This window comes from Eubalaena glacialis, chromosome 15 (assembly GCF_028564815.1).
Source record: "Eubalaena glacialis isolate mEubGla1 chromosome 15, mEubGla1.1.hap2.+ XY, whole genome shotgun sequence".
Classification (NCBI taxonomy): domain Eukaryota; kingdom Metazoa; phylum Chordata; class Mammalia; order Artiodactyla; family Balaenidae; genus Eubalaena; species Eubalaena glacialis.
This window is the reverse complement of record NC_083730.1, coordinates 29,790,799-29,813,162: the sequence shown is the minus strand read 5'-3', so window position 1 is coordinate 29,813,162 and position 22,364 is coordinate 29,790,799. Positions and strand designations below refer to the sequence as shown.

The 22,364-nt window shown below is 39.5% G+C and overlaps 1 protein-coding gene across 2 annotated transcripts in view; it reads left to right on the top strand.

The window, feature by feature from the left end:
- Positions 1–22,364, top strand: part of SETBP1 (SET binding protein 1) — a 370,614-nt gene that overhangs the window by 332,737 nt on the left and 15,513 nt on the right. For both annotated transcript variants that reach the window (XM_061169675.1, XM_061169676.1), the window contains exon 5: positions 13,030–13,200. In XM_061169675.1, the coding sequence (XP_061025658.1) occupies positions 13,030–13,200 (171 nt within the window). The remainder of the gene's footprint in view (positions 1–13,029; positions 13,201–22,364) is intronic.

Below are 22,364 nucleotides of genomic sequence, written 5' to 3'. Positions count from 1 at the left end.
TACATCATTAGAATTTACTGTATAAAGGATTCTTTAATAAAAAATCTCTTTGAAGTTCCAGTAGACAAAATGTTCTCTTCTCAACCCATTTCTTCACTTCTAAATTAAGAGAAGCAAGAACTAATCAGATTGTTCAGCAGTTTCTCTGAATCTAGACAACTTAGAATAGTAAAGCTAGAATAGATTCTGACCAAGAGGAAACTGAAGCACAGTGAGATTCCAAGTCCTGTCCAAGTTCATCCAGTCAGTGTGGAGCAGAGCCTGAAATAACTCAACATCTCAGAACTCTAGTCTCTTAACTTTCATATTAACAAATTATTTGTCTCTGGTACAATTTATTGACTATAAGTATTCACTGGATAGTTTCTTTGTGTCCGCGTTATGCTAGGAAGATATAAGAAAATACTATAAAATCTCTACATCCTAAAGAATTTAAATCTTGTAGGGGACATACACGACTTGAACATATGAAATAAGTTTAAAATGAAACAATTAGTACGAAGACACTGTAGTGCTAAGTAATAATAGTTAACACAATTGACTTCTTACTCTCTAGGCACCATAATAAGTGTTTTGGTATGTGTTAGTTTTTCTATTACTGCTATAACAAATTTCTACAAACTTAATAGCTTCACCAACACAAATTTATTATATTACAGTATTGGAGGTCAGAAGTCCAAAATGAGTCTCACTGAGCTAAAATCAAAGTATCAACTTCCTTTCTGAAAACTATAGGAAAGAATCTATTTCCTTGTCTTTTCCAGCTTCTTGAGGCCATTTGCATTCCTTAACTCATGTCCCTCCTCCTCCATCTTCAAAGCCAGCAGCCTAGCTGCTCTCTTACCCTACTTCCATCACCACATCTCTTTCTCTGACTCTTCTCTTCTACCTCCTTCTTTCACTTCAATGGACACTTTTGATTACATTTTGACCATCTCGTAATCAAGGATACTTCCTAGATGTTAAGGTCAGCTGATTGACAATATTAATTCTGTCTGTCTGTCTGCAACCTTAATTCCCTCTTGCTATGATACATAACACATTCACAGGTTCTAGGAATTAGAAAGGGGGACATTATTTTCTGTCTACCACAATATATAAACTCCTTTAATCCTCAATAACCTCGTTTAACAGATGAGGAAACTGAGCATAGAGAGCTGACATGAATTGCCCCAAATCACACAGCTAGTAATGCAGGTAGTCTTACTCCAGAGAATGTGTTCTTCACCTGTACTCTATACTGTACTGAAAAAGAAGTTTTAGATTAGAGGACCAAGTGTGGATGGGTGGCTTCCCCAGAAGGTTTGGGCCTAGAAGAATAAATGCGTATTCCATTTGTCCATTCATCCATCCAACACTTTTGAGTATGTAATATCTATCAAGCTAAGTGCTGGGAAATCAAAAGAAAGTTAGACGTGGTTCCTGACTTCTAGAATTTTGCAGTTGCCTACAAAAATTGTCAGAGAAATGAACAAATAATTACACAATAGGAGATAAGTCCTATTGCAGAAGTCTGTCCAAGACGATAAGACATGTTTGTGGAAGGGAGAAACTAAATCTACCTGACAATGAGATGTGGGTTTAATTTTTCCCAATTGCCTTTCCAAACATATCTTTCAGTGTTTGGTTTTTACAACTCAGCCCAAGACTCTTGTCTCAGTTGCACAAAGAAGGCTTGTTATTTCTGCTTTTGCTCTTGTCTTTTCCCAGCCCTGGCAGGCTCTCCCTCTACTTCTAGTTATTGAATTCTACTCATTGTTCAAGACTGGGGTTTTTGTACCTGTATCTGTCTTCCTGAGTGGACAGTTTAGCCCCTTTCAGAGAAGGTTCGTGATCCCTGTACTTAATGGTACCTGGTACTTACAGGCTCTTAATGAATGTTGAATTAATATATGCATGAGCACAAAACCACCTCAGATCCCACTGAGATCTCATTTTCCTCCTAATTTGTGGAGGACTCATTTGGCTTCCTGTCTCATTTGGTTTATCAGTTTTGTAAGTGTTTTTGTCTTATCCCACTCTCCACTTCTAAACCTTCTCTACAAAGACAGAGATCACATCTTCTGAGTTGTGCTGTGCAGCACTCAAATATCTATTGATTTTAAAATGATTGACTCCAGGCTAACTGAATAGCATCCTACTTACAAGTGACCTTGCCTGAATTTCATCTCTCAAGGTCCCAAAATGAAGTAAAACTCATTTGACACAAAACACATGTTGATAGGACCACCACCTGCAATTGAACAAGTAGTTCACTTTCTGTAGGAACCTGGCTCGAGGGGAGAAAGGCACTGAAATCCAGTGCATGCTCCTCTCTCCAAACCATGAGCAGTGGCGGTGCATGTGCACACAGGAAGCCATAACTTAGTCTAACTTTTACAATGGTGCCCTCTCTTTGCTAAGAGCTGGGTCCTTGGGAATCTCCACCTAGGTGGGATGGCTTTTACAAATTCACCCAAAGATTCTGTATGGGTAGCAAAGCCTCTGTTTTTTGATGATTAAAAAGGCACTTTAGGATCTTTCAGTATCCTTATAAAAAGTAACAGCTATCTTTATGCTATGCAGAGATTATTAGAATGTAATTCTTAGAAAACTTAGGGACTTCACTGCTTAGACCAGTGTCACGTCCCTGGTATGGTAGATGTTCAATAAATATTTGTTCAATTAATGAATAAAGTGATGCAACAAAAAATAACACTTTTATTGACTTTGGCACAGAAAAATATTGTTTTCCAAATCCCAAGGTTATCTATTTCTTTTTTTAAATTTTTATTTTATTTATTTTGTTTATACAACAGGTTCTTATTAGTTATCTATTTTATACATATTACTATATATATATGTCAATCCCAATCTCCCACTTCATCCCACCAGCACCCCCACTCCTGCTTTCCCCCCTTGGTGTCCATACGTTTGTTCTCTACATCTGTGTCTCTGTTTCTGCCTTGCAAGCCAGTTCATCTGTACCATTTTTCTAGATTCCCCATATATGCGTTAATATACGATATTTGTTTTTCTCTTTCTGACTTACTTCACTCTGTATGACAGTCCCTAGAACCATCCATTTCTCTACAAATGACCTAATTTCATTCCTTTTTATGGCTGAATAATATTCCATTGTAAATATGTACCACATCTTTATCCGTTCATCTGTCGATGGACACGTAGGTTGCTTCCATGACCTGGCTATTGTAAATAGCGCTGCAATGAACATTGGGGTGCATGTGTCTTTTTGAATTATGGTTTTCTCTGGGTATATGCCCAATAGTGGGATTGCTGGGTCATATGGTAATTCTGTTTTTAGTTTTTTAAGGAACCTCCATACTATTCTCCATAGTGGCTGTACCAATTTACATCCCCACCTAAAGTGCAAGAGGGTTCCCTTTTCTCCACACCCTCTCCAGCATTTGTTGTTTGTAGATTTTCTGATGATGCCCATTCTAACCGGTGTGAGGTGATACCTCATTGTAGTTTTGATTTGCATTTCTCTAACAATTAGTGATGTTGAGTAGCTTTTCATGTGCCTCTTGGCCATCTGTATGTCTTCTCTGGAGAAATGTCTATTTAGGTCTTCTGACCATTTTTTGATTGGGTTGTTTGTTTTTTTGATATTGAACTACATGAGCTGTTTATATATTTTGGAGGTTAATCCTTTATCCATTTATTTGTTTGCAAATATGTTATCGCATTCTGAGGGTTGTCTTTCCATCTTGTTTATAGTTTCCTTTGCTGTGCAAAAGCTTTTAAGTTTCACTAGGTCCCATTTGTTTATTTTTGTTTTTATTTCCATTACTCTAGGAGGTGGGTCAAAAAAGATCTTGCTGTGATTTATGTCAAAGAGTGTTCTCCCTATGTTTTCCTCTGAGAGTTTTATAGTGTCCAGGCTTGCATTTAGGTCTTTAATCCATTTTGAGTTTATTTTTGTGTATGGTGTTAGGGAGTATTCTAATTTCATTCTTTCATATGTAGCTGTCCAGTTTTCCCAGCACCACTTATTGAAGAGACTGTCTTTGCTCCATTGTATATCCTTGCCTCCTTTGTCATAGATTAGTTGACCATAGGTGCGTGGGTTTATCTCTGGGCTTTCTATCCCGTTTCATTGATCTATATTTCTGTTTTTGTGCCAGTATCATATTGTCTTGATTACTGTAGCTTTGTAGCATAGTCTGAAGTCAAGGTGTCTGATTCCTCCAGCTCTGTTTTTTTCCCTCAAAATTGCTTTAGTTATTTGGGGTCTTTTGTGTATCCATACAGATTTTAAGATTTTTTGTTCGAGTTCTGTAAAAAATGCCATTGGTAATTTGATAGGGATTGCATTGAATCTGTATATTGCTTTGGGTCCTATAGTCATTTTCACAATATTGATTCTTCCCATCCAAGAACATCGTATATCTATCCATCTGTTTGTGTAATCTTTGATTTCTTTCATCAGTGTCTTATAGTTTTCTGAGTACAGGTCTTTTACCTCCTTAGGTAGGTTTATTCCTAGGTATTTTATTCTTTTTCTTGCAATGGTGAATGGGATTTTTTCCTTAATTTCTCTTTCTGATCTTTCATTGTTAATGTATAGGAATGCAAGAGATTTCTGTGCATTAATTTTGTATCCTGAAACTTTACCAAATTCATTTATTAGCTCTAGTAGTTTTCTGGTGATATCTTTAGGATTCTCTATGTATAGTATCATGTCATCTGCAAATGGTGACAGTTTTACTTCTTCTTTTCCAATTCGTATTCCTTTTATTTCTTTTTCTTCTCTGAATGCCGTGGCTAGGACTTCCAAGACTATGTTGAATAAGAGTGGTGAGAGTGGACATCCTTGTCTTGTTCCTGATCTTAGATAAAATGCTTTCAGTTTTTTACCATTAAGAATGATGTTTGCTGTGGGTTTGTTGTATATGGCCTTTATTATGTTAAGGTAGGTTCCCTCTATGCCCACTTTCTGAAGAGTTTTTATCATAAATGGGTGTTGAATTTTGTCAAAAGCTTTTTCTGCATCTATTGCGATGATCATATGGTTTTTATTCTTCAATCTGTTAATATGGTGTATCACATTGATGGATTTGCATATAATGAAGAATCCTTGCATCCCTGGGATAAATTCCACTTGATCATGGTGTATGATCCTTTTAATATGATGTTGGATTTTGTTTGCTAGTATTTTTTGAGGATTTTTGCATGTATACTCATCAGTAATATTGGTCTGTAATTTTCTCTTTTTGTAGTATCTTTGTCTGGTTTTGGTATCAGGGTGGTGGTAGCCTCGTAGAATGAGTTTGGGAGTGTTCCTTCCTCTGCAATTTTTTGGAAGAGTTTGAGAAGGATGGGTGTCAGCTCTTCTCTAAATGTTTGATAGAATTCACCTGTGCAGCCATCTGGTCCTGCACTTTTGTTTGTTGGAAGATATTTAATCACAGTTTCAATTTCATTACTTGTGATTTGTCTGTTCATGTTTTCTATTTCTTCCTGGTTCAGTCTTGGAAGGTTATACCTTTCTAAGAATTTGCCCATTTCTTCCCAGTTGTTCATTTTATTGGCATAGAGTTGCTTGTAGTAGTCTCTTATGATGCTTTGTATTTCTGCGGTGTCCGTTGTAACTTCTCCTTCTTCATTTCCAATTTTATTGATTTGAGTCCTCTCCCTGTTTTTCTTGATAAGTCTGGCTAAAGGTTTATCAATTTTGTTTATCTTCTCAAGGAACCAGCTTTTGGTTTTATTGATCTTTGCTGTTGTTTTCTTGTTTCTATTTCATTTATTTCTGCTCTGATCTTTATGATTTCTTTCCTACTACTAAGTTTGGGTTTTGTTTGTTCTTCTTTCTCTAATTACTTTAGGTGTAAAGTTAAGTTGTTTATATGAGATTTTTCTCATTTCTTGAGGTAGGACTGTATTGCTATATACTTCCCTCTTAGAACTGCTTTTGCTGCATCCCATAGGTTTTGGATCGTCGTGTTTTCATTGTCATTTGTCTCTAGGTATTTTTTGATTTCCTCTTTGATTTCTTCAGTGACTACTTGGTTATTTAGTAGCATATTGTTTAACCTCCATGTGTTTGTGTTTTTTACATTTTTTTCCCTGTAATTTATTTCTAATCTCATAGCAGTGTGGTCAGAAAAGATGCTTGATATGATTTCAATTTTCTTAAATGTACTGAGGCTTGATTTGTGACCCAAGATGTGATCTACCCTGGAGAATGTTCCGTATGCACTTGAAAAGAAAGTGTAATCTGCTGTTTTCGGATGGAATGTCCTATAAATATCAATTAAATCTATCTGGTCTATTGTGTCATTTAAAGCTTGTGTTTCCTTATTAATTTTCTGTATGGATGATCTATCTATTGGGGTAAGTGAGGTGTTAACGTCCCCCACTATTATTGTGTTACTGTCGATTTCCTATTTTGTAGCTGTTAGCATTCGCCTTATGTATTGAGGTGCTCCTATGTTGGGTGCATATATATTTGTAATTGTTATATGTTTTTCTTGGATTGATCCCTTGATCATTATGTATTGTCCTTCCTTGTCCCTTGTAACATTCTTTACTTTAAAGTTTATTTTATCTGAAATGAGTATTGCTACTCCAGCTTTCTTTTGATTTCCATTCGCATGGAATATCTTTTTCCATCCCCTCACTTTCAGTCTGTATGTGTCCCTAGGTCTGAAGTGGGTCTCTTGTAGACAGCATATATATGGGTCTTGTTTTTGTATCCATTTAGCAAGCCTGTGTCTTTTGGTTGGAGCATTTATCCATTCACATTTAAGGTAATTATCGATATGTATGTTCCTATTACCATTTTCTTAATTGTTTTGGGTCTGTTTTTGTAGGTCATTTTCTTTTCTTGTGTTTCCCACTTAGAGAAGTTCCTTTAGCATTTGTTGTAGAGCTGGTTTGGTGGTGATGAATTCTCTTAGCTTTTGCTTGTCTGTAAAACTTTTGATTTCTCCATCGAATCTGAGTAAGATCCTTGCCGGATAGAGTAATCTTGGTTGTAGGTTCTTCCCTTTCATCACTTTAAATATATCATCCCCCTCCCTTCTGGCTTGTAGAATTTCTGCTGAGAAATCAGCTGTTCACCTTATGGGAGTTCCCTTGTATGTTATTTGTCATTTTTCCCTTGTTGCTTTTAATAATTTTTCTTTGTCTTTAATTTTTGTCAGTTTGATTACTATGTGTCTTGGCGTGTTTCTTCTTGGGTTTATCCTGCCTGGGACTCTCTGCGCTTCCTGGACTTGGGTGGCTATTTCCTTTCCCATGTTAGGGAAGTTTTCAACTATAAACTCTTCAAATATTTTCTTGGGTCCTTTCTCTCTCTCTTCTCCTTCTGGGACCCCTATAATGTGAATGTTCGTGCATTTAATGTTGTCCCAGAGGTCTCTTAGGCTGTCTTCATTTCTTTTCATTCCTTTTTCTTTATTCTGTTCCACAGCTGTGAATTCCACCATTCTGTCTTCCAGCTCACTTATCTGTTCTTCTGCCTCAGTTATTCTGCTATTGCTTCCCTCTAGTGTATTTTTCATTTCAGTTATTGTATTGTTCATCTCTGTTTGTTTGTTCTTTAATTCTTCCAGGTGTTTGTTCTTTAATTCTTCTAGGTCTTTATTAAACATTTCTTGCATCTTCTCGATCTTTGTCTCCATTCTTTTTCCAAGGTCCTGGATCATCTTCACTATCATTATTCTCAATTCTTTTTCTGGAAGGTTGCCTATCTCCACTTCATTTAGTTGTTTTTCTGGGGTTTTATCTTGTTCCTTCATCTGATACATAGTCCTCTGCCTTTCATTTTATCTATCTTTCTGTGAATGTGGTTTTCATTCCACAGGCTGCAGGACTGTAGTTCTTCTTGCTTCTGCTGTCTGCCCTCTGACAAGTGTATCTATTTCTTGATTCACTTTATTCTGTAACGTATATCCCCTTATTACCATGGTTGAAGTTCATTTGCAAACAAGAAAAAATAGCAATGGGAGAATTCGAGCAGACAGCCAATATATGAGAAAAGGAATTATAATCAAGTTTTCAACATGAGTTTCCTCTTGTGAAAAATATATTATCTAATGGTTTGCCCAAAAGTCAATGTGTCATGGGACAGAAAAGAACATTGAATTGAGTCACGAGGCATGGATTTCAGCACCGCTTTCTTCGCACTTGTGATATGTGAGCTTGGGCACATCACCTGGTCCTCTGTGCCTTGGTTTTCTTATTTGTGAATTTGGAGTGTCACCATCTGCCTGTTGTCATCCACAGGGATGATGCAAGGGGCAAATAGCATAATGCATGTCATTGCTCTTTGCAAGATTAAAAGCCACTGAGTGCTCAACAAAACATGCCTCTCAGTCCATGACAAGCACTGCATTCTACAGCGAAAGGGCCAGGAAAGTGACGGAAGGAACTAACCACCCCACTGGTGTCAGCCTCTCTCACTATGCCATCCTAAGTTTTGTCTCCAGGAAACATCTGCATTTGCAATCTTAGAATTAAAATTTTAATTAAACCTAAAATAATTGCATAGTATTTTCCAGATATACTGCTTTCTGTAGTGGATATTACAAAATGAATTATGTATGATCCCTGGATGATGATTTTATCAGCCCCTTTATTTTAAAGAAGCTATGAGATGAGGACTCAATCAGGATTTAGGATCTATTTCTTACCACTTCTTATCAGCTGTGTGATTTTAGATGAGTTGTCTGACCTCCTTGAACCTCCAGTTTCTCATCTAGAAAAAAGGAGTAAATAATAACTGTCCCACAAAGGTTTGTTTGTTTGTTTGTTTCCCCATAGAGAAAATGAGATAAGTAGATAACTAACTTTACAAACCTAGAGCAACATACAAATTACTCTACGGTGAGGCTGGTTTTTATTATCCAAGGTCACAGAGCTCATTAAAGAGATCCTGGGAAAGTCAGCCACCATAGACCCTGCTTTTCTTCCATGACCCCTGTAACCTTGAGCAACCTGGGGAAGAGGTAATTGAACAGAAACTACTACTTCGGAAGAAACAGAATCAAAATATCGAAACTATTGACTCACCCTTAAGGCAGTAAACAGTGCTTTGGTCTCTGACCTTTCCACATCCTGGGGCAGTCAATAACCTGGCCGCGAGATGCAGCGCCTGCCACTGATTCTGATTTGGGAGTACTTTAACCTTGAACTGAGCTCCAAGTAACCAAGGCAACAGGAAGTCAGCTTCTGCGTCAAAGGAGGTGGAATCCATAAATCAAGTCCCTAATGAAAACACGGTGTGCAGGTAGAGGTTCAAGAGGATAAGCGGTCTATGAGAAATTACCTTTGAAAATGAATGACTGTCCCTCGATAGGCTACTGCACAGTTCCAACGAGTTTTTAAAAAATTTATCAATAGAGGTCTACAGGTTATAGTAGAATGTTTTCATATAGGTTTAACTTTTTTTATTTCCTTTTGGCTTCTCTGTCTTAATTATGAACAGATGTTGGATCCACAAAGTTATTAGCATGGTTATTTCCTCCTTTAAAAATGTACTGGCCGCCAGATATGCAAGCCTCAATACAATTTGTCCTGTGTTGGGGTTTGGTGATCCTCTGAACACATCTACCAAGTGTGCTCTCCATACAGTCTGCTGTCCGAATTTGACATAGTGATCCTTTCCCAGATCAAAGCCATCCTTGCTTTTCCTCATGCCCCAGTGTAAACAGCAGTGCCACATCTCAGTGGTCCAGTCAGTACAGTGCTGAATCTGGGTTTCTTTATGATTGATCTCCAGCCTCAAAAATCTTCCTCCCATGGAGAGAGCAGCCAGGCCCATTCTGGGAAGGAACTTGCCAAATATCCCACCACTCTACCATCACCGAGCATTTGTGAGAACTTGGTTCTGAACTGTTTCATGTTCCTCTGGTCCTTTGGGTACCTCTCCATGGAGCATCAGCTGCCACCTGGAATGAAGAGAAACAAAGACTTCCAGTGGCCAGCCTGCCCAATGCTCTCTCCCAAGAAGTCACCCATTCCAGTCTCCTGAGACCTCTGCTCTCAGACAGAGTTTATGCATTACAAGTACTGTTATATTAGCCTTTGTTTAACGTTTATCTAATATTCTTGCCCACATATACTACTTCTGGGATTGTTTCCCTAATCCTTTCAAAACTGAAAAATGTCTGAGCAAACATCAGGATTTTTTTTTTTTCAATTTGTTTTCAAATTCATTGGACGGCAACTGGCAAACAGTACTATAATCTAGAAAATCCTAAATTATCTAAGGTTTTCAAGATAGCTAAAGAGTGACAATCTGAATTATAGAGTGTTTTAAGTGTCATCTTATTACTTTTAACTTATTCTGTACCATAAACACTTGAGTAGCAAAGTACACCTGATAGAGGTGTGATCAGATCTGCTTTAAGGGAATGATGTGGATTGTGAACATTTGCATGAAAAGGGGTACAACTAAAATGACTTGAAATCACTGTGTTCCTGAGTGAGAGTTAAATATCTGCCTGCTAATCCTGTTTATGGCTCATTCCCTGCACATATAATAATATGAGCAAAGAACTCCTTGTCCCACCTGTGTCCACAGGTACAAAGAGGACAGACAGATCAGGGAGTTTTTCCAAAGGAGCTGTTATCCAATAGAACTCTGGCAGCTTAGAGTTCTGGAGGTGTGCTGTGCAAAGGACGCCTGCATCCATTTGACAGGAACAGGGCCAGGGTGGCGTGGAGTACCACGGTGGGGAATTCTTATCAGACTCAGGCCTGCCATCCCATTGCAGATTTGTTAGCAGCCCACTATTCTAGCACATCAGTGAGTCTAACCAGATGACCATACTCTGATAGACTTCTAGATTCTTTCCAAACTATGCTTATTTTGTTAATGGAAAAAGAGTTTAATATATGTTTGTGGTTTAAAAAATATTAACAATAAAGAAGGCTAAGGAGCAAAAGTAAAAACTCCCTCACTAATCTTCCCTGTGCTCTCCTTCCTCAGAATAACCATGGTTAACTATTTGGATGTATCTCCTTGCAGAAGATTCTGTTTGCATTTTACATATACTGCATGTGTATACCTTGTGTATTCCTGGCACACCTGCATATTTTACAAGCGGGCATCATCCGGGGATCATGTACGTGTTTTCTGCACCTCCTGATTTCTTGATGGTTGTGCCTTGCAGTCTCTCTGTCATAGAATTTGATGTTTGTCCACTCCCATAGTCAAATGCTATGAAATATGAAATCAAAAAAGAAAAAATTTATTTTTATTTACAACACCTCAAGTGGAGGTTTCGGAGATCGGGATGGAGAGTAGGAGGAAGGTAGTAGATGGTAAATGAAAATGTCAGCATTTCTTCCTTAGGTGGTTACAGGTGCCTTTTCCAGGTGTGATATAGGCCCTCTGTGTCCTCAGTGTGAAGCATGCTGTTGGTAGACCAGGTCATGGGCAGAAGTTGGAAGATGGTAAGGTAGACCAAGATGATCCCTGATTTTAGCACCTGGCTGCTTGAAAACTTTGAGCTCTGACATTAAGAGCTGTATGAGTTTAGTAAGTTATCTCTTAACATTTCAGAAATATGTTGTCCTCATCTATAAAAGTAAGAAAAGAGTAACCTCCACACTACATGCTTCACAGGGCTGCCGTTAGGCCAAAGTGAGCAGATCTCAGTGGAGGTGAGCTGTTACTCTAGGAGGGACCAGTGTCACTCAAGTTGGTTGAGATGGGAAAAAAGGTCAAGAACTACCGTGATATGGCCTGTTTCATGTTGTTGCTATCAGTGGCATGTAGCCTACAAATAAAGAAATTCTGAGTAGATGACCATTTGACATGGATTCAGACACCTCTAGCTTCTGAACTTATGTTTGGATGAGTTGGGGAGTGACTTGTTTTGCAGCTAGGGATGTACAAGGTGTCCAGAAATCCTTGGTCATGTCAGGGAAGAGAACTGAGCCTTTGTTGGCTGGTTTCCGTTTGGCCTGAGAAGCAGGTTATAATAGTGATAGCAGTATAATAGGAATAATCATAACAGGAAACAATTATATAGCATGAACTATATGCCAGACACTGTTCTAGGCCCTTTATTTTGATTGATCATGGATGCCCCCAACCACCCCTATGAGGTAATGCAGTTCCATCCCATCTGCACAGTTAAGGAAGCTTGAAGCTTGGAGAGGTTAAGTAACTTGCTCATGATCACACAGCTGAAAAGTAAGAGGGCCGGGATTTGAGCCCAGCAAACAAGGCTCCAGAACAGTTCTTATAATGTGTTATGTAGTAAATTTCCAGGCCCTTTCAGAGACACCTCATAAGAGTCTACCCAGGCTTTTCAGCATCAAAAAGTTGTGACTATTATGACCAGACACTCAAAGGCCCCCAAGTTCAGCTCTTACTTGGCCCAGTCACTGTTGTGACACACCAGTCCCCACAGGGCATCTCCTGCCTCCAGAAGTCCGGCCTCTTGTCTGAATCATCTTCATTCCTCACCCATGACTTAGCAGACACTCTTCTCAGCACTGGGAATGCCTTTCCTTCGACCTTGCTGCTCTAGCATGAGCTCTGGGAAGCCTTTCCTTACTTCTTCCCACACAAATCCCTGCCTCCTGAGAACTCCCCAGGCACTTGGAATGAATAACACACAGGCCTGCCCATACTTGTTGCCCAGTTTTTCCTTTTCATTTAATCTTGTCTTCCTAGCTGGATGAGATGAGAAGCCTCACTAGGGTGGGGTCAACTTCTCCCCTCCATGCTCTGCACACCAAAACCTCTGTAAAGACAGGCTTCTTGATCCATGGAAGGTAAAGCGTGCATGATGGCTTACACTGCTTCATTAGGCCTGTGCCCCGACCCCCACTTTCAGGCAGGCCACCTGGAATGTTGTCACCACTAACCTCAGCCACAAAACCAAAACCAGTCATGCTGCTAATTTGTTTTGTTTTGTTTCCTTTAAACATTCTAAAATGTCATTCTTGCACCAGAAGGAGGTCAGATCATTTGATGATTTCTTCAGATCACTTTCAGATTTTATGTTGTCTGTCTTCCTATTTCTTTAAAGTAACTGCAGGCTTTGGGGTTATTTTTTTTAGGGATACCAAGTCCCCACTTAAAAGTGGACCAAACAGCAGCACATAGTAAGAATGAGGGTTCAGCATCCACCATGATGACCAGGAAGAAGCCAGCTGCAGTGGACAGTGTTGCAATCCCACCAGCCCCAGTGTTATCTCTCCTTGCTGCATCTGCAGCAACATCAGATGCAGGTGAGCACTTCAGATGCTTTGGGTTCACCCCAGGGAAGGTGGGCATGGAGAAGGCCCTCCGGGAATGTGCTGCTGCTAAGTACAGGTAAGAGTTCTCTCTTCAGCCAACCTCCTGCAGACACTGAGCATGTGAGCTGTTTCAGCATTGGAGTTTTCAAGTGGGAGAAGGTCTAAGAAAGGAAGGAGATCATCTCAGAACCTGGAGGCAAAGGTCAGTGAGTAGTAGTAACAGTATTAATTACTCTTTATCAAGCCTTAGTAACTACTAGTCTCTGCATATAGGACCTTATATATCTCATGTAACTCATAAAATAACTCTGTGAAATAAATACATGTGTCTTCATTCCAGAAGAGGAAGCTAATGGGAAGGAAACTTGCCCCAGGAACCTGTGGACACTCAGAATTCCAACTCAGATCCAAGACCCATGCTCTCAACCACTGCATTTCACTACCTCCTGTGCTCACCATGGTTGGGAGATGGTAATCAGAGTTTCCCTGAGGACTTGATTCATTCTAGCTCATGATGTCATGAATTCCTCAATAGTCACCAGACTCCTCACTGGCAGTTTATAAAGTACAAGCGCCTTACTCAGACATCCCATATGCTCTGCCTTCCACTACTCCCCACATCACCTCCCAGCAGTCCTGTGCACCAACCCCAGTTTGCCGCGCTCATCCCTACTGCCAGGAAGGAAGGCCTTGGACTTGGCTTAACACCTTCCTTTAGGACAGCCTTACTCGGTTCCTATTCACATCCCACAGATCTTCAAGGCCCAGGGAGTCACACCTCCTCTGAATGCCTGTAGCATCCAGTGTCTCTGCCATGCATTTACCACCCACTTGTAGACTACATGAGAAATGCTTCTATTTAACTTCTTCTCTCTCATGACAGAATTGTATGTACTTCAGAGATAGAATCCATGATTTAGATTCTTGCTATCTTCATGGCACACAGAGTGATGGCACATTCCATAAAATGTGTTGAATTGATGCACTGGTAAATGTTAAGCATACTGCAGTATTTACAAATGCCTATTATGATTAGAAGCCCAAGAAGACACTCATTATTGATATTCACCTAAACTCATCTTCTAATTCAGCAGTTTGCTTTAAGCAGAGAACTCAGCTACATACCTACCTCCTTCATGGAGACCATTGGTAATTAGAAAATGAGCCCAACTGAAATAACAGAAAGAAATATTTGGAATGACACTTCCCAAATTGAGTTTCACAAAATATTGGTAGGTGTTTTGTGATAAATGTTTTCATAGTTAGGTGAGTGTGAGGAATGCTACACTGCATCTGCTTCCTTTCTGCAGGGTTTTTCTGAGCTTTTAATTGACCAATGTGCATTGTGAGGTTCCAGGAGGGCGAGACACAGAATTTCATGGCCTTACCTGACCACAAAACTCATTTTTCTGGGAATAGCTCTTAACATCTCTTGGAAATGGTATTCTTCCCAGGCACTTGGGAAATCTTGCTCTGAAGAAACGGGATCATCTCTCAAATATGATCAAGAATATTAACATCTTTCACATGTTAGGTGTGAAATGAAAAGTTTTTTTATGGAAATGCCAGGTAAACGATGCCAGCAATGAGAACAAGGAGAGGTCCTAGGAGGAGAGTCACAGAGGGAAGGGGAAGAAGCTGCCCCTGAGACTTGCAGCACCTTTATGGGAGGGCACCTGTGGAGGGAGTCCGAGAAGTGGGCACTGCTGCCATGCCTGGAACTCTGGGAATTCATCACTTGTCTGGAGCAAAAGATTTGGGCCAAGGTCTGCATACCCACCCAGATAATTGCTTGCTCAACCCTGTCAGTTAAGTTCTGGAGGCCTCCTTTGGCCTCCCTTTATGGATTTAAAAATTAGCCTGCATGTTTCCGCCTTTGCTTGCCAAGCACAGATATTTCCCAGAGGCAAAAGGCAGGTGATCCCCTATTTTCCTTCCCTGAACTTTTTCCATGCTGTGTGAGAGAACACATTCTTGGGATCCCAAGCTTCTACGGGCTTGCCTCCTCTATTTGCGTTCAATAATTTACAAATATGCCAAATGGACGTAGAAACAGGTGGGTATTAAACTTTTAAACCTGCCTCTCTGGTAATCAGAGCTGAGCCAAAGCTCTCCTGTTTCAGGATGTAGGAATGGGCTGTTTATTTTTGGCAGTGCTCAAATGAGACCCTCATGAGAGTTTCACAGATTTGGTCCATTTCCGGGTCTTAGGCTGCTGAGCAGAACTTTTGTGGGAAAACAGGCTAAAGATCTACTCCAGGTGCTGAAGGCCAGACCTTCCTGAGATTCCACTCCCCACAGACAAACGTCTTCCCACAAACCTAAGAGAGTTAGGGTCGCACAGCCTGGGCTCATGCCCAATACCCCGTTTCACACGTGAAGAAATTGATGCTTCTAAGATTCAGAGGTTTGCCTGAGGTCATGCAGTTGGATTGGAACCCAAATTTCTTGATTTAATGCCTGATTTCCAGTAGAATCTCATTTCTATCATAGGCCCAACAGTAGCAAAGGCAGATTTCTTTCTCCCTAATTACAGACTCCTACTTCTTTTAGAGAACAGTGAGTGAAACTCATAATGTGATGCTTTAAGCAAAGTCAAGCATACAGAAGGCAGTTAATAAATAGGTTCTGGGTTTGATTTCATTCAATTGGGTGCTTGTACATAAATCATACATATTTCTGATGAGACAACTCACTTAATTGTTGTTTTCTTTAGAGTCCCATCTTTCATTATAAGTAAGGTAATTTAGAATTACTTCTGGCCATATAAAGAAATCAACTTATTTTTCAATAGGTCGTCATTTCTACAGAGTGGTTTTGAAGACCCAGACAAGTGCAGAGAAGATAAAGGAAAGCAGAGTAAAATTAAGTGGCTTATAAAGCAAAATTAATTTAAGAAATCATTTATTGAGTTTTTTTTTTTTTTGGCCACGCCTCACAACATACGGGATCTTAGTTCCCCGACCAGGGATCGAACCTGTGCCCCCGACAGTGGAAGTGCAGAGTCCTAACCACTGGACTGCCAGGGAATTCCCTATTGAGTTTTTTAAATACTAAAATAATTCAATTAATTTGAAATTACTTTTATTTTAAAATAATGGAAACTAAGGTATCTAGTACAGTTCCTGACACATAGTAGATGCTCAATAAATAATCACTAAGTGAAATGAATGATTACGAGGCGGTAGCTGTGTGTTTATTCCGTACCAAACAAGATGGGAGATGTCTGAGAAAAACATGCTTGATATTGGAACTGCTTAACAAGCAAATGGAAAAATCTTTGACAAACATGTGATAAGCTGTTGGTAAATACTTGCCAAATAATTGATCAGTCTATATCCTAATGGTATTTTTTCAAACAGGTAATCTTTGGTAAAAGAAAAAAAAAGGAAGGTTTCCCACCTTATTTTATAAACATTATAATGTGGAAGAAATGAATGTGGGTCAAAGGCTTAAAAATATGTCTTTTTCTAGCTCATGCGTGTGTGTGTATGTATATTTTTGTTTGTTTAAGGCAATTTTTTAGCTTCTCCGAGTCTGAGAGTCATGCTGATTATGAAGTTATTGATTTGGAAGAAGACACAGAAGAGGAGCTGCAGGAGAGGGTGGCCAGACTGAGAACATGTCAGTCTGTGAGCTACTGGGAGGGAGGGAAGGCAGTGGCTGCCACTGGTGCTCAAGCAGTTCAGCCTTTGTGATCAAACTGTTCAATAGCCATTGATCAGCTGCAGTCCCCTGGCACAACAAAGTAGGTCTGGTTCAAGGGAACACTGCATCATTATTGTGAGTAATTAGGGCTAACGCAGTGAAAGCTTCAATAAAGTTTGTTCAAAATGATGCATAATTTGAAATAACTTCCATTGCACTGTCCCAATAATGACTGAATAACCACACCAGATAATCTGTACCTGAATAAGTCAGCCTTATTTTTCTGATCTTCTACACATTGAACTAACTTCTCAGGAAGGTTATGCGATATGTAGAGAGTGCATGATTTTACTACTGAAACATGCCCCCCACACACACTTTGTATTGATATTTAAGATGAGACTATATTATTAAGTAAATTACAAATTTTGTAGGAACTTCATAAAACACCAAGAAAAAAAAATTTCTTTGGTTCTGCACCTGAAAAGTCTAGAGTAGTAGTAATGGAAAAGCAAGCAAACAGGAAGGCATTTCTTTCTTGTTTTCTCTCTCTCTCTCTCTCTCTCTCTCTCTCACACACACACACACACACACACACACACTAATAGTCTCTCCTCTTAAATCCAAGTAGGAAAAAAGATATGTATTAGGGTTGCTATCACCAAATCTCACCTGCTCAAGGTGTAGCCCTGTTAGAGATGACAAGGGCAGCGGAGGGAGCACAGCTCTTAATTTATAGTTTGTTTCGTATCAAGGCTAATATATTATTCTCTCAAACTGTGTCATCTGCCCTGTTTAAAACTATCAGAGTAAGTGAAAATATTTAAATTTCACAAATCAGACATTTTGTTTCTAAAAGCAAAGACATATTAGGTAAACCATTTCGTTATTAAACCAAACTATCAGCCCAATCAGAACTGGCTGATGCGTGTAATCAAGATGCCAAACTTTAAGCCTGAAAAATTACCTTTACAAATTAAAGACTGAATTCTTAATTCTAATGGAATCAGAATGAAATCCAGCATTCTAGTAGCTGGAGCAAAAATGATCATGAAAATTGCTTCTAACTCCCAAATTCTAGGATGCCTGACTTTTCTGTTAACCAACTGCCATTTATGGAGAGGGACCCCAAAAGATGAAATGATATCCAGGTACAAATGCAAAAAGCAGTGAACAGGAATTTCAGAATTGTAAAGTAATTTATTTATTTATTTTTTGTCCTGTGTGGTATCATGATCTGAAGTTCCTAACCAAAATAATGGGTTGATTCAGCCAAAAGTCTTGTCTTTCCAAAAGAACCAAAATAGAGCAAATGAATGTGCAAGTTAATAGGATTTGAAACATCCAAGAGCCATAAGTATACAAACCAAAGAAGTCATCAAGTTGTAAAATAAATTTCTCTAAGTCCAGATTAATCACTTAAAATATACAGTAGAAAAAGTTCAAAAAGATCTAGAGAAAATGAAGCTTTATTTTAAAAACAAATCATTCAAATTTTCTGAAAAATGCTACCTACCGGCCCACGTTGAAGCAGCACAGAATCACTCTGTTTGCCTAGCGAGCTCTACTGAGCATGAGGTTCTTGATGAGCCCTCTCGCTTTGGCTCTGGGCCATGAAGAGACCCAGCAGGGTTGCAAACTTCCGTGCTTCCCTGAAGACCCCATCACACCAAAGGCCTTCTGAAAAACTTCCAATTTTTTTGCCCGAAAAGGAGAAAATAAGCTCTTTTCTGATTTAAACTGGACATCCTGGAAAAGCTGAGCTGTTCCATGGCTAAGGCTGCAAACATCCCCAAGAAGTACCAAATCCTCCAGAATCTGGGCCCATCTCCTTGGAAATGTCAGCCAGCTCCAAACTCCTTTGGAATCCCCACTGTCAGAGTGTAATTTGCAAAAAACTAAAAACTCATGTCAAGGATTCATTCAACTCTTTAATGAGGAAACCAACATGGTGATAAAGCTGGTCCAAAAAGAATTAGAACTAGAAGAAAAGGGCATTACAGGAATGTAGGCGTTAGAGAAAGAATGCCGAGCAAGATTGTTCAGTTAATGTCCTAATGGACAATAAAACTATAACCTCTGGGCTTATCTTTTCTACTGGAAAGAAATCATTTGCATATTTTCTGGGCAAAAACTTACAAGTTAATATATTACCTGGCAGAATCTGGGGCTTAATTAGTAGTGGATAGTGAATCCCCTGTAAGATGACACTAAGACTCCACAAGGACATGCACCCTTCCATTTGCCTTGTTTCTAAGTTTTGGCTCATTTTTCTTGACACCACTTGTGGGCTGTGCAGTGCTCTAGTTGAACACATGTGTTCTTGCTTCCAATCGCCTGCATTGGAAGTTCAATACTGCACTAAAGCAGCTGGGTGTTCAGTCCTCAGTGTTCACACCTGTGAAATGGAGAAAAGAATGCCACCCAGTGTAGAGGATTGTGGTGAGGAATAAATGAGGTAATCCTTGTGAAAAATCTTAGCAGAGTGACTGACACATAGGAAGAGTTCAGCAAATTTGTGCTATTGTTGCTGCTACTATTGTTGTTGTTATTGTTATTGCTATTACCTATTTTCCACCCTGGAATATTCCTGTCTCCTTCACCCACTCCTCAAGCTATTTGGATATCTAATTCATGATTACTCTTCATGACTCAGCTTAGGTGCCTTCAACTCTAGGAAGCCTTCCCTTACACCCACTTTGAGAATCACCCCACGGCCAAGTTAGACACCACATCCTCTGTGCTCCTCTCCCTACAAGCTGGTTGATCACTGGTCCCTACATTTAATGTAGTGTCCGTGTCTCATGCTGCACTGTCCACTCCCCTATTGTCAGGTCTTATTTGACTTTGAAACCCCAGTACCTAGCACTGAGGTGGGCAAACAACAGCTAATCATTAAGTATTAATCAAAATGCACTGAACAACAACTGTTTCCTGCACAAAATCATCTGGTGCATGAAAACATATACTCTAGCATGATATTTATTAGAGCTGAGAGACGATGATTTGCCTTTATTTTCCATGGCAGCCCCAGAAACAGCAAACCATCCTGAGACTGTTCAGCAGAGGGAGCAAACTGAAAGGGACCCCTGGGGCCTCCAGAATCTTCTGTTCAGTAATGGCAGACTAGCTCCTGGCTAATCCACCAGGATATCCTCCAGGGAAGATTATTTTCAAGTTAAGGAGTCAGCCTATATGGCATGGTATGTGTAGTGCATAGGTATGTGTTTATTCAGAGAAGGAGGAACTTGTACACATAAATGTCTCCCTTCACTCAGAAGTTCTATGGGATTTTCAAGATGAGCTTCTCAATGGAAAGCTGGAGATTATATTGGCCTAGGTGTAATTTAATTATTTTATATATGCTAGTCTTGCATTCTGTTCAGAGTATTGATTTCCTGAGGGCAGCAACCATTTCCTATTTAAGATTTGTCCCATTCAATGAGTATTGAGTATCCCATGAATTCTCAGAAGCTTGGGTTCAATGGGATGAAAACAAGAGAAACAAAATCCAGGAACACTGTTATTAAGCAACATATAACCATATTTGTGTGTCAAGAACCTTGTGCGGTGCTCGGTGCATAGTAGATACTCAGCAAACATGCCTGGACTGGACTTAACTAATTTTTCTCTCTCTAGAGCTGAGATTTTAGGAAAGACAGAAGGTTTAATGACAGGTTAGAAAGTGCCGTGTCTGTGAGAAATTTAACTCAATTTATCTTCTCTGCATGCTTTGTACAGATTATACTCCCAACCACCTCTTGCCACAGTCAGACCTTCTTAAAAATAGAGTAATGATTATAATACATTTTATCTTCTTCCCAGTGATAGTATCATTCACACCTCCATTGAAACCCAGTGGGAGGTTTGGCTGTGAGGCATCACACTCAGGGGGAGTCAGGTACGATTATTGTAATGAGTCTCCATGCTCAGAAATGCAGGAAATAAAACCTCCCAAACATGAAGCAATCTCTGTTAAGATACTCATTTTATATCAAATATTCAAACTCCTCTTTATAAATAGGAGAGAATGAAAGGACACTCTTCCAGGGCAGATTTTATGTGGACGAAAACAAAAGGGCACAATATTTATGAGATGAAAGTGGCATGCCTGCCTTATTCATCAGCTTCTTCCATTTCCAGAAGTCTAATTAGATTGTTGGTTTATTGGTGGTGAGATAATTTAGTGGCAACTGAAAGCATCTGTGTTAATGAGAAGAGGGGACAGTGCTTTGGGTTTCCTGTAATTAATGGAGAGTTTTTGAAAAACTTCTTGGTTCCAGTGAAGTTGGCATACTGAGCCCAGCTGTGGAGAAGGGGGACAAGGTCTTTCCTGCTTATTGCTGTGGAAATGCCCTCAGGCAACGTGGAAGAACTGTGTAATGACCGTCATTAAGAATGATCTTTAGTGGTCCAGGCAGACTGTAAGTCAGTCTAAGAGACTGGAGAAAGAATTTAGAGAGAATAGACAGGTGTGACAAAGAGAAAGAGACAGACAGAAAGACACAGAGAGAGGTATAACTCACCCGCAGCCCTCTCCACTCTACCTTTGAGGGTCACTGGAATAATCCCAGAGCACCTCCCAGGGGGCCTCCTTCTCCTGCTGCTTAAACTAGAATTGACTAGACAAGGCTGGATTAGAATAGACTAGAACGGATCTCTGCAAACCCCTTCATGTTGCAGCTGAGGAAATTGAGCTCAGAGAAGTGAACTGAATTACAAATATTACCTGCTAGGAATTAGGAAACCTGGACTCTTTCTGGCTACCACACAGACGTAAAGTGAAAACTGCATTTGGAATTCAAGGACCAGTGTTACTGCATAGCCTGCAGTACTTAATTCATTTCCTTAGGTGAGTCACAGTCTAAATTAGACTTCTGAGTCTCAGTTTCCTTACCAGTGAAATGGGAAAAATAATGTCTGCTTTTTAGGCAGTGGTGAGAAAGAAATGAAACAGCACCAATCCCATGTTCAAAGCAATATATCACTATTTTATGACCCCTCTCATGTTAAAAATGAAGTCATGTCATGCCAGGATTTAATCATGTTAAGTCATAATTTAGTCATGTTATGACTCAGATCATAATACCCATTAACTATCTTTAGAAGTTTTATCCTCACTACCTCCCCCAAATACCCTTATCTCAGGGCACAGTCAAACCCCCCCCTTACCTGTTAGGGCTTCATATTGAGCTCATCTTACTGGAACTTCTATAAGGTTTTGTTACAAATTGTCAGATATTTTTCAAGTACCTGCCACAATGATACATACAAGTAAAGATTAGCGCTTGCCCTAGGAGAACTTTCACACTATTTGGGAAGGCCTGACTCTAAAACATGAGATGGCCAAGTAATATTTTTAACTTAATAGATTGAATAACAATCTCAGATACTAACAGAGCTATCATTTAGCAACCAAGAAATCATTAGTTTCCAACTGAAGGGCACTAAGGGAGTTCAGAGGACACTGAGATGATCTGTGCATGGGTATGTGTTTATTCAGAGAA